Genomic DNA, 13146 nt, shown 5'->3' with positions numbered 1-13146 from the left:
ATTTATTATTTAATTTTTTTTCTTCTAGCTCTCTACCTGTGTTTTTTTTTTTTTTTGCACCACCACGACACCAAGTCAAATTCCGTGTGTAAACCTACCTGGTGGTATTAATAAACCTGTTTCTGATTCTGATTTATTGATTGGCATCAATAAAGTATATCCTCTCGTGTTTAACCTTATGTTTGGCTGACAGGTGGCGCTGTTGTTCCGCAGATGTTAGCGGTGCTGCGTGTGGAAGAAGCCGCCTGTTGGTGCTGTTTACTGGGCATGAGCTCAGAGAAATGGGGCCGTCTTCCTCTCTGACCCGTCGATGAAAAAAATAAAAAAACCAGGGGATGCACAGCGGCACAGAGGAAACACGGCTTCACAGGCGAAAAAACAGGAATGCTGATGCCGCTAAACATGGGGAGTCGCCTCCTTTATGGAATAAACCGAGTGTCCGCTGATGTGTGTATGCAGTGAGTTTTTTACAAACACAAGATTTGGACTTTTTATTTAATTTTTTACACACATCTGCAACGATGCGGGCTGCGGAGCGGAGACGAGGCGCTGCGATTGTGCTCTGCATTTTGGGATACCTTGTCTCCAGAGCTGCCGCTAAAACATTACCGGAGGACCCCGCCACAGAAGGTGAACAGTGTTTTAAACATCTTGTACTTAATAATAAGCTAGGGAGTTCATGTTTTTAAGTGGCTAATGCTGCCGCTAGCCAGCTCGGATGCTGATGTGACCTAAACTTAGCTAGCATTAGCAAGTTAGCTTGTGCTAGAAAGACAGCCTGAAAACTTATCTGAAATGTTTTTTTATCCAACCTGGTTGGTGTCCTGGATAACATGAAAATCAATCTGCTGTAGTCATAATTGTGTAAAATAATTTTAAGTGACTAGTGACTAAATATAAGTCCTTATATTGTCCACAATACTGCAGCAAAGGAGTCCGGCTGCTGTGATTTGTCATTTTTAGCTTTTTGGAAAACTCTCTTTGTAAATCTATCTGGGAAGGGGGACTATCTTTGACCACTTTACCAATTATTATGAAAGGAGCAGTGGTGCAAGAAGTACTCAGATATTTTAGTAAAAATGATACAGTGTGAAAGTGAAGTAAAAGTCCTGCAACCAACATCTTACTTCATTAAAAGTACAACAGTATTGTCATCAAAATGTACTTTAAGTACCAAAAGTAAAACTACTTATTGTGCTAAATGTCCCATTTAAAAAATCATATTCAATTATCGGATTATTGTTTTGAATGCTTTTAAAGGTGTAGCTACTATTAATTAGTTAACATACTGCTGCTGGATATCTTAACCTATAAGTATATATAGTTTATTTATATATATTACATATATTCTGTCTTAGCTAATTATCCGAATCTGTAGACTAACTATTTACTAATTTTGTCAAATAACTGTAGTGGAGTAAAAAATAGAAAATTCGCTTCCAAATTGCAGTCGAGTAGAAGTATAAAGTAGCATAATAATAATAAAAATACTTAAGTAAATGTACTTCACTGCATTACACCACTGGTTAGGGGCTTGAACTGTTTTAACCTTGCATTTTGTGGAAGGTGAATGCTCTTTTGTTGTTTGTGTGTGTTGCTTTTAACCACAAGGTGACTGCCACCATCTACCTTGTTCAGGTTTCAAACAGCAAATAGAAATACCAATAAGCTCAGTCTCTACATGTATACTTAGCATTTGAGCTAGATAGTTATTGTCTTGACTAATCATGTACTTTTTGTCTGTAAAAAAAGTAAAAGATTTCTCTTTACCCAGAGCCCTATAGTTGATATTCAGATTCATTTTTTGTCAAAGTAGTATTCTTAAACTCAAAGCTAGTCAGTTCAATAACATATACAAAAAGTAATGTGTGGCTTTTTTGGTTTAAGAAGAATCTGTAATTAAAAGGCGTGTAGATCAATATTTTGATCAATTACAAACTATTAACTTTAGCTACTTGTCAGATAAGATCAAATGTATTGATATCACACTTGATATTATTGAGTGGTACACACAGTAGAAGAACAAGAACGTGCACATAAATGACTTTTAAAAACGACAATACATAAAACATTATTGGAATTTCCTATAAACAAAATGAAGCTTAAAAAACTAAAACCTTAGAGCTGAAGCAATTAGTAGATTATCTGAAAGTAATCAACATTATTTATAATTGATTAATCTTTGAATAAACAATAAAACAACTTTTTTTTGCTTTTCCAATGTGGGGAGTTGCTATTTCTCTTTGCCTAATGTGAATAATTATTGATTCAGCTATTAAGAATTAAATTCACAATAGCACCTACTGGAATAAAATAAGCTGGTAAAGTGTTGTGTCTGCACATTGCAGTGTATCCAGGGTCTGTCCTGTCACTTAAATTTAAGCACATTCATCAAAGTGGATTATCAATCACAATTATCTGTTAATCTTATTCTGTAATTTATTTCAGAAGCTTTCCTGTCATAATAACTACTAAAGTGAAGCCGCATCTGTTTGATCCGTCACTTTTATCTCTTACTTTCTTGTACAAGCACGCACACATTGTATTTGTTTTGCTTACATTTTTGGCTGGCCTACATTCAGTCCTCTCTCTACAACTATGTATGAAATTAAACACTCAGTAACTAATGCTGTAGATCAGTCAGAGGTTTAAAAAAACAAAACAAGCTCTGATTTCCAACAAAATGATTTTGTTAGTTTCTGATATTTGATCATTTTAGATAAGTTTAGACGTTTTTGAAAAGTAGTTCTGCTTTTAATGGTTGTCATTCGGTACTTTATGTGTCCTGAAAATTGGCTAATTTCACAGCAACAAGCTCTGATAGAGAACAAGGTGTAGTCTGTCCCGGGCCTCCCTCTTCGCTATGTTTTTCTCTTTCTTGCTCCCTCTCTCTGGTGTTCACTTCGCCTCAGATTGACCTTCAGTTGTCCCGGGGGAGGTTATGTTCAGTTCGATACTGAGGACTTCTTCTGCTCTGTCCAGCAGACAGCATGGATGAGTGGAGCCAGACAGACAATCTTCCCGCAGATATAGATCTCACTCGCATTACTGCCGCCCATAATAGGCATGGCATTGCATCTCCAGACAAACATTTGCTGAAGCTGGACAAGGGCTGCCAGGAAGTAGACCAATCCGATCATATTGTCACCAGCTTGCCAAGCTTGATTTTAATCACAAGATGCTGGTTTAAGTGCTATCAGCAGATCCAGATGGTGAGGATACATCAGGTCATGAGAAAGCATAGTATTTAGGGACAACAACCTTGTGAGCTCAAGAGCAGAACCATTAACCGTCCACTATGTAGACGCCCGGAATATTTACTCTCGTAAGATGAAGAGAGTGCATCTGGTCTCCTGTCTGAGACGCGGTGATGTAACCTATGTCTTCGTCCCCTGCTGAGCTAATGGGATCAACCTTTGCCATTTATTCTCACTTGTAATCCAGATGAGGGAAAATAGCAGGCTGAAAACCTATTGATAGCCCTTTTGTTTATTTATTATGCCTAAGAGCATAACTTCAACAGATTGGAGTGTGTTCGGTTGTGTCTGTGTTTTACCATGTTGCTTTTTGTGACATGTTTTGTCACTGTCAATGATTGACACGTTATCCTTCCTTTAACATTGTGAAAGGCTTTCTCTACTTTAAACCATAGCTCACCACACTGAAAATCAGATGGTGAATACATTTCTTCAGCTCTTGCTGAGGTTGAACAAGTTTAACATCCATAAACACAATCAACAGTTGTTGGAACTTGAAGTTAAAGTGACATACTTAACTTTGACCTCTTCATTATTTAAACAACTTGCCGATGTTTTGAGAGACCTCGCTTATTGTCACATGATTTCTGTTCCCTCTCACACTCAACCATGTGCTTCTGCATGAGATGATACAAAAGGTTTTCTGTCACCTTCTTCTCACACTGATTATATTTGACTGTGGTTCCACGTTATTGATTTTTTTTTTTAAATGGATCCATTAAATCATTGCAAAAGTAGATTTATATTGAGATGAAGTTACTAGAAGAGCACCAGTCAACCCTGTGTACAAAAAAACATGAAATAAATTCTTTTTTTTATGTATTAGAATTGAGGAAGATTATTGTCTCTGTTTAGATCATTGGAAAGTTTCAGTGTATTCAGTAGCTTGATTAACTTTTTAGTCATTCACATTTTGGTTTGTTTGCTCATTCTAAACAAAATATGTCTTTATTTTATCATTGACATCACTTTGAGCCCCAGCTCCTTGTGATTTCTAACCATTTCTAATGAGATGCAATTGTGTACTTGGTGTTGTGTACAAGCAAGCTCTTCACTCAGACTCGTGTAAAGAAAGCATCTGCTCCCCCCCCCTCTCTTCTTGAAAGAGCACCAAACCCCCTTACACACCCAATGGATGCCAACCATACCATACATTTCCAGTTTATCATGGTGGTCGCTTCGCCTCCCTGTAACTTCTGATGAACACCCATTAATCCAAGCTGTAGAAGGCTGAAAAACATCCACACACTCAGTCTGTCCTCTCCGTTTTCTCCTCTCGGGTTCATCTCTGTCTACTAGGACACAAACACACACAACCACCCCGCTGCTTTGGCTGCTGCTGCCTGGGATAATTGGTTTGAGATCGCAGCGTTGGTCAGGCAAAACTCTGTTTGATGCCTTTGTACTCCATATGGTACTCAACAGACTCGGATGAGGACTCAATAAAGCATTAAGCCGTTGCAAAAGTGCTGGTTTAGCTACAAAATCGGGGTCTTCTGTCAGTCTTCAGGCCGAACATCTTCGCTCCTGTGTGTCGGAGCAGAGAGGAGACTCCTAGCTTGTTTAACAATGATGTCACCACAGTAGTGATTTATTGGATAAGGAATGGGAGGGGGACTGTTGCATTTGTCAATCTGGAGTCTCCCAGGGGAGTTTCTTTTTAAAGTGAGCACAGCTGGTACCTCTAACCACATATCACTGGGAGTGGGAGAGGAAGTGAGGTCATGATCTCTCCAATACACACATGAAATCTTAATGCAATGGGTAGTGTCTGACTGTCAGACATCTTTTTGTTTTTATTGTCCTCTAGTTGTGACACTGCAAATGTAATAACAGGGAGGAATGAAGTGAGGGGTCAGAAAGCAGCCACAGAGCACATCTTCACACCAAGCCTCTCTGGGTAATGATGTGTATGGTTTGGAAATGACTCGTTGCTCTGCCAAACCTCCTCACTTCCATCCATGCAAAGGTGTTATTTGGGGCAGCGCTCTGTTTTTAGGTGGAGCTAAGCTGCACTCGGGCTGAACCCTCACCAGATATTGTAAGAGAGGGTTCTTCACTGACCGCAGGATCCCTGAGCGGGGGGAGGGGGATCAGTCTAGCCAGGGGTATGTATTTTGTTTAGTGTGTGTCGCGGAGAGTGGGGTCGCGAGAAGAAAGATGAAATTCAGTCGCATTGAAGATGGGGGAGGTGGGCATGTTTAGGTGAAGGAGGGAGAAACCCTTTCAGCCTTAATTGAAAGGTCACCATGGGTCAACCAGCAGCCAATGATCAAACAGGGGTGTGTGTGTGTGTGTGTGTGTGTGTGTGTGTGTGTGTGTGTGTGTGTGTGTGTGTGAAATGATAGTGTTTTTGTACCAAGTTTGTTTTTATCATACTTTTGAGACATAAAGCTGAAATTCTCCTTGTGTTTGTTTTCCGCTTGTGGTATAATAAACATCACAATGTTTGACCTGCCTCTGCTGAGGAGTAAATGGATGTGTGTAGGCCATGTTTTGCATTGGTATAAAGTAACTAGGTACTATAGGCTCTGCATAGTACTTGTACTCCACTACAAGAAGAACACATGTTAGATTAGCTAAATGAATGATGATGTATTTTAATTGGTTTGGTTGAGACTTTATGAAGGAATTCAAAGATACCCAGCAGTATATAGAGAAACATTTAAATGAGAACCACTTAAAACACATTAAAGTGGTCTACACATGCAGGCATCAATAATTTAGTTCTAAAATGTATAACAACAACCACTGATACAAAGTAACATCCATGCAACAGCATGATATTTTTAGATGCATGAAATCACTAGGCACCAGGGCAATAACTTTTTTCTTGTTTTGCTTAAATCTAAAGAGCAGATAGGGGTTGTGTTGAAGACACCTTTTTTGCATGTTTTCTTACCTAGGGCAGAATTGTATTATTTAAAATTAAATATATATTATACTGCTACATTTCTCAATGAATCTATCAAATGTGTCTATAAAAAGAAAACAGTCGGAAACAGGATTCGAATAATTGAACTTGTTATTGTTGATATCCCTCAATCTATAGACGCCTTCAGTGTGAGCCTTTCATCGGTCAACAGGCAGTCTGTGTCCAGTCTTTTATTCCCCCATTAGAGATGGTTATTATAAATATACATATAGTTGTTTTTTCCCTCTGGTTTAAGGCTTCTTTGAGAGAAGGAAATAGTCCATTGTTTTAGAGGGGAAGTGTTGTTGGCTAGAATCCAGGAAATGGTCAGAAGGCCGTCCCTTTGTGATTGGTTGGGATGTGGAACGCCATCAAAGGACCTGGCACTGAAACAGACCCGGTTAGACAGATGACTGCAGTAATTATAACGCACCGCTGTGTTGCATATCACTTCTCTCTGCAGTCACACTAACACATCGATATACACACGGCTCAGTGACGCTCTTTTCGTTCGCAGAGGTGACTCTGAAGGTTCACCTGAGCGATGCCAGCACTCACCAGCCCCTCGGAGGAGCCGCCGTGCATCTCTTCGCCAACCACACTGCTGTAACCACGGAAACCTCGTCAACTGATGGGAACACCTACCTGCGCTTCCCCTACCGCCTTGGGACACCTCTGGTCGTCACCGCAACCAAACGGGGATATGTGCCAAACTCTGTGCCCTGGACTCCTTCTAGATTACCTGGTAGGTGTGTGTGTGTGTGTGTGTGTGTGTGTGTGTGTGTGTGTGTGTGTGTGTGTGTGTGTGTGTGTGTGTGTGTGTGTGTGTGTGTGTGTGTGTGTGTGTGTGTGTGTGCATTGGGGAGGCGGACTGGATGGGGGCTAATATTATGAGCTAACGGAACGGCGGCCAATTGGATTATCACGCTTACCAGCTCCGAACAATGCAAAGTGAAAGGAAGGAAGGAAGAGGAGAGAAGTGCAGTTTGCTGGGTCAGACTTAAGTCCTGCACAGCAGACAGGATGAAAGCAGGACCATTAAAAATGTATTAAGATGTTTTTACGACTTGTTTTGTGTCATAGCGATCAGTAAAGTGGCCAGGCAGATTGCTGCCGTTTGCTTCTTATCTGATTGTAGATTTATTCTGTGTGTAAATGTGGAGTGTGGTTTTTATTTGTGTTTCAGTATTTTCCTCCATCAGCCTGGACCTGCTACCAGAAAGAGCTGCGACTCTGATGGTGTATGAAGATGTTGTAGAGATTGTTTCAGGCGTACAAGGTAAACGCAGTGTGTGTGTTATCTGTGTGTATTTACCTAAACTTTTTGTTGCAGATTGGTGTAAACATGTTTCCCACAGTGTCAACATAATTCCTCTCGAGGTCTTTTGATCCATCTTTCTCTGCAGATGAACTGAGCTTAACTTCCTTACATAGTATGTAAACATTGGCCAGAAGACTTTTAATTCTCAGAAATACTAATATTATAACATCTACAATTCCATGAAAGCTGGGCAAACTTTAGGGGATTAAACGGCTTTAAGAAGGACTTTGAGGTGTGAATGTTTTGCCGACAGCTTTTTACAATAAAAAATGAACTTCCAATGTCATTTTTTTGCCAAATTAAATATTTTTGTGCATTCAAAGTTGTTTATCATTAAGACATGAATCACTTTAGTACACTCTAAATAAGGTTTGGTACACCACTAGTTATATACTTGAGATTCAAGACAGGAAGAACAAAATATCTAAATATATTCTTATATTATGTTTTATGTTTGCATGCATCAAGCTGCTGACAATGCACCTACGGCAAGTCATTTTGAGTAAACAAAAAGAGTTAGATTTTCACCCATATTTAATAATGAAAATAAACTCAATTCACAGCTTTGTTCTGTATAAAGAACTGAACATAATTAGCCCCGCCTATGCATTAAATGGCCTACTGTTGAATAAAAAAAGACCCTCCTCTCTCCACTCAAGCACAGATATAAATCATGAGTCTGTCTTTGTTAGTCAGCCCCTTTGTTGAGGTGTGTGTAATTATATTAGATAAGGCTTTCTCACTCTGGCCAAATCAATATGGCCTCTTTGTCTGCTGGGGTCTTTTGTCTGTCTGTGACCGACAAGGGAGTAATTTTACGTGTCAGCTGTTTTGTCTGGCTAAAAGAAAGACTTCTCAGACACCATTGACATGTAAACCTCCTGAGTTCACTCCGCACGTGCCTGAGTGGACTGTAGTTTCTGCCCTCTGTCCGACACACTTTGTTTGTCACGATGATGTGAACTTGTCTGCCCGGGGGAGTGATAAACCTTGGCATGTGGCGCGAGGACAGTGAATAAAAGAGGAGGAAGAGGATGATACAGTATGTGCTGGAAAGTGGAGCAGTTGGAGAGAATAAGGGAGAAAGGGGGATGGGCAGCGCAGTGTCCAACAGAAGGAGGAACAGATGAGAGGAAAGTGGAGGGAAACAAAACAACAAGGAGAGTTGAGGAAGGGAACACACAAAGAATAGAAACTGGGGTCATTTCCTTTCACAAAAACAGATCCTCAGAGAGCAATAACATTCACACCTGAACTTAAAGAACTCAGACAGACACATGAACGTATAATATGATGGTTAACTTATACTGCAGAGCCAACATGTATGTCGACTAGAAACAGATTGAGCCCTCACACAGCTGGATGTGTGCCTCACTGCTCAGGAATGTGCACTCGGTACAGTCAGACCACAATGACATCACCTTGCTGAGTCCGGCTACATGCAGTTTTCACTGTTTATTCCTCTTTATGTCAAATGTGTTCAAGGAAGACAGAGTTTAGATAGGGAGAAGTGTAAAGGCAGCTATTAATTGCACAGCAGAATATCAGAAGGAAGCATCACGCTGCTGAAAGAACAGTCGAGCAAGGCATTATCTCTTCTGTATTGGTCCACAGTTGCCTCCATTAAGCCTAATTTCATGGCCAAATGTATAAAAAGGCATTAGGCCAAGACAAGGAGTAGAAAATTGGCTTGTAAAACATCACTATGCAAGATGGACTGATTCTGTCAGGAGAAAAACCTCCTGACTTTCTCCATTGAATTAAAATCAGAAACCCTCTATAAAGTGTTCTTTGTTTGATATAATTTATACTCACAATTCTGGCCTTTTGCATTTAGTTTAAAGTAAATCCGCACATTTTATTTATTTCTCTAATGATTAGGTTTACCAATGTTCTAATCATTAATCCATATTGCATACTGACCTTTTTGGCACATATATAATGCATATACTATGAGTGAGCTTTTGACCGATACAACCTTTGATTCTTAAGTGTAGATGGAGAACTTGCGGTTTATATTTCCTTGATGTACTTGTCTCCAATAGCAAATCACAAACAGCCTAACTGATGCACTTGGTGTTCAGTCAACATGTCCATGTTTTCCTGACGCCTCTCTGTCTGTTGCCCCTCAAGGTTTCAGGCATCAGCCCAGTGTTCATTTCCAGCGCAGAGCTCTGAGTCTTCCCGCCGACACATCCTACGCAAACCTAACGGCTCTTCTCACCGTGGCCTGCTCCCCCTTGCACATCCAGCACTTTCCCCACCTGCAGGTCCTCAGCGGCAACGGCACAGGTGAGCCTCGAACCGGTGGAGGGTAACGTACTCGACCGCAGAAATAGGACTAAAGAGAGTCGGGCATGGATGACAGAGGGGGGGTGGGGAGTGAAGAGGAGAAGCAGCGGTACATCCCAGAGGCTCTACCCTGGAGAGGCCTCTCTATCTGACCTCCTGAAACACAATAACCCCTGTGTGTCTAACACAAGCCTGCATGCTTTTCAGCTTTTTAACTCTCCATCCTGTTTCCTTTCTTTCCTGTCTTTCCCTTGTTTTCTTTCCTGTCTGTCTTTCCCCTGACAACTCTCCTTCCCCCCGGCCACCCCTCCCCCCCCCTGCTGTCTGCTCCTTTCTCTACCACCCCCCCTCCTGTGCACCTTACTCCCACTCACTTTCCCTTCACGCTGCGTTTTTCTCTCTTACACTCTGCTGCTTCTCTCACAGGGAACGAGAAGAGGTTTGAGTTGACTCCTGTAGTAGCCATCTCTGTGCACTTATTGGCCAGCGACGGAGTGGAGCTGCAGGTGAATGAGCCAATCACGGTGTCCGTCCCCCTGCCGGCCGACAGTGGCCTGAAGGAAAATGATCACATCCCTGCTTGGAGATTCGACCCGCGCTTCGGTATGTCCCTACATGAACACAAAGCTATTTTGACTTTCTAACTCAAAGGCGGGTTTATACAAAATCAGGAAAACTTTCAAAATGCTTAATTAATGGTTATAGAAAGTTAGGAAGGCATTAATTTAAACATAGTCTGCTGTTTCATAATGATAAGAAAAAATATTTAAAAATGAATTTTTTTTTAAACTTAATCTTTTGCAATTTATAGTTATGTTAATGTGATTATAAAGGCTTAGATATTCTTGGCATTTTTGGTTTTGTTATCTTGAAAATGCTCGTTATTTACTCTCAAAACCTTACGTTTTCTGTTCTACAGTGCGTACCTGAATGATCTTTAAAAATGATCAGAACAGGAGCTTTAATACAATCCACGTGCAGCCAGGTCGCAACTTTTAGTTAGAGGGATAAATGAATTTATTCATAAGGTCATTAAAAAATGTCTAATTTGTGGCACCACATTAATCTGTAAATCAAAACCCAAGTACTGCCACACATCACAAGATTGGACCGTGGATGTTTAATCTGCTGGAGCTCAGCTAAATCTTGACCTGAGCAAAACAAACATCAAACAGCTCTCCTACAGCAGAGACCCTTCAAGCCTCTCTGGACCGACTGATTTATTTCAGCAGTCTTAAATCTCTTGAGTCAGACGTCACGCTCTCTGATTCCCTTTCTTCTTGTACATTCTGATCTGGAAGACAGTGATTAGATCATTGGTTGAGTCAGATGTGTCTGTAATACAAAACATCCTCCTCTGTGTAAATTAGGCTCACATTTCCAGATCAACTGTACATTGTGTTTGTGCTTGTCAGGACCTATTAAAATGCTTCTAGGGAAAGGATATATTGTACTTGATTAGTAGTGAGACGGAATAATCTGTAGCAAATGTAAAAATCGATCATTTGTACGTTTCTAAAACCCACGATAACTGAGTAATTTGGTCACTTTTGGGCAGCAGTGTCCCAACTCTGACACATCATCACTTTCTAACCTGGTATGGCAAAATTGTTAGCAAACAGTTGGCTATTTAAACATCCAACAGACGTAGGGCAACATTAGCATTCAGCAGTTGTGTTTGTGTCCAATATTCTCTCTCCTGTTGGCATTACAATTTTAAAATTGGCACACAATATTGTGAGTGACCTGAGGCACCCTCTTGCCTCTTACTTTGAACTGTTGCCATCCGGGCGGAGGTATCGTGCCCCTTATTTCAAAAAGAACAGATCTAGGCTGTCTTTCGTCCCACAAGCCATCAAACTCCTGAATAAATGATGGCTAGGACGCACTGTTTACCCAGCTGGTCTGGCCCAGTCCCCCCTATTTCGCAAATGAGGGCCTATAGGCCCCTTGTCATGTCTGCCGATATCTGGTTTTCTTATGTCTGTTTGTTTTAATCTGTGTCTATGTTGTTGTCAGTGACGTAGTGTCTTATCTTTTTTAAATGCCTTTGTGATGTGCTGCAACCCATTTTCCCCTCGGGGACAAATAAATGAATACTATACTATTAACTAGTAAGGGAAATATCTTTAGCTTTTGAATTTGTCACTGCTAATTAGGGATGGGTATCGTTAAGGTTTGTACTACTACTTTTATCGATACCGCTTATCGATCCGGTCCTTTAACGGTACTCTTAACGGTTCTTTACAACAACAACAAAAAGTAAATTAACTAAGCAAATTGTAAATAATTTGAATTTACAGAACTGTAAAAAACAAACGAAAAACAAGTATTTACTGCAAAAATACAGTGGTACAGAGCAACACAGGTGGGGCATACAGGTGCTGCAAAAGGCCTAACGGTTCTTCTGGAGGAAGATTAAGGTGTATACATAACATACCTGACGTGGAAACGTTACTCGTGGAAAGACAGTCGAAAACGGTGCATTTCTCCGTCTGAATGTGGTGCACTTTTGCAAGATGTTTAGACAAATTGCTCGTGTTAACGAGCAATTTAGCTTACATGCTAAACTCTTATTGCACTTTTGGCAACGAGCATCGTCCTCATCGAGACGGGTAATGTGTTTTTAAGTTGTGTGGTGTGGTGTGTGTGTGTGTGTGTGTGTGTGTGTGTGGTGTGTGTGTGTGGTGTGTGTGTGTGTGTTGTGTGTGTGTTGTGTGTGTGTGTGTGTGTTGTTGTGTGTGTGGTGTGTGTGTGTGTGTTGTGTGTGGTGTTGTGTGTGTGTGTGTGTGTGCATGTTGTGTGTGTGTGTGTGTGTGTGGTGTGTGGTGGGGAAGATCTGCGTCTGGATGGAAGACAAAATACTCATAGACGCATTTTGTTAATCTTATTGCATATTAGAACGGAGTTGGCGAAACTAAAAGCCAATATAATTTTATGTAGCATAATACATATGTCTCCATTACGTAAAAGACGATAACGTTGGAAGCTTACAGTACCACGGTCTTAATAATTCAGCCCCGGGCCCCTTTAATCCGGGGCTCGCGGTACCATTCCCTACTGCTAATAGCTAACTGTGGTGTTGTGGTGTAAAGGCTTCCAGACTTTATGTTGCCCTCTGCATATGGGAACATGCTCTGAGATTGGTCAGGGACAAATGAATGCTTCAGGGGACCTCACGTCTGGTCTATTGGACAAAAAGCTATTTGAATATGGGACATGCAATAAAGTGAATCCCTTTTGGGGTGAGCACTAAAGAGAGTTGCTAGAAGCAATTATGCAGTTTGCTAATAGACTAAGGCGTTCCCCTCCAATCCCATGTGGATTCCCACTCAGAACAGTAGGCGCATCTCTCAATAAGA

General features: G+C 40.8%; 1 protein-coding gene across 1 annotated transcript in view; it reads left to right on the top strand.

Moving 5' to 3' along the window:
• The first annotated feature begins 337 nt into the window (after positions 1 to 337).
• Positions 338 to 13146, top strand: part of fam171a1 (family with sequence similarity 171 member A1) — a 23292-nt gene continuing 10483 nt past the window's right edge. Inside the window, exons 1-5 of the mRNA XM_010786997.1 lie at positions 338 to 630; positions 6689 to 6916; positions 7358 to 7450; positions 9626 to 9784; positions 10211 to 10387. Coding sequence (XP_010785299.1) covers positions 522 to 630; positions 6689 to 6916; positions 7358 to 7450; positions 9626 to 9784; positions 10211 to 10387 — 766 coding nt within the window. The 5' untranslated portion in view covers positions 338 to 521. The remainder of the gene's footprint in view (positions 631 to 6688; positions 6917 to 7357; positions 7451 to 9625; positions 9785 to 10210; positions 10388 to 13146) is intronic.

The sequence above is a fragment of the Notothenia coriiceps genome, unplaced genomic scaffold (assembly GCF_000735185.1).
Source record: "Notothenia coriiceps isolate Sejong01 unplaced genomic scaffold, NC01 NC01_scaffold00029967, whole genome shotgun sequence".
Lineage (NCBI taxonomy): Eukaryota > Metazoa > Chordata > Actinopteri > Perciformes > Nototheniidae > Notothenia > Notothenia coriiceps.
This window is presented reverse-complemented; position numbering and strand designations above follow the sequence as displayed.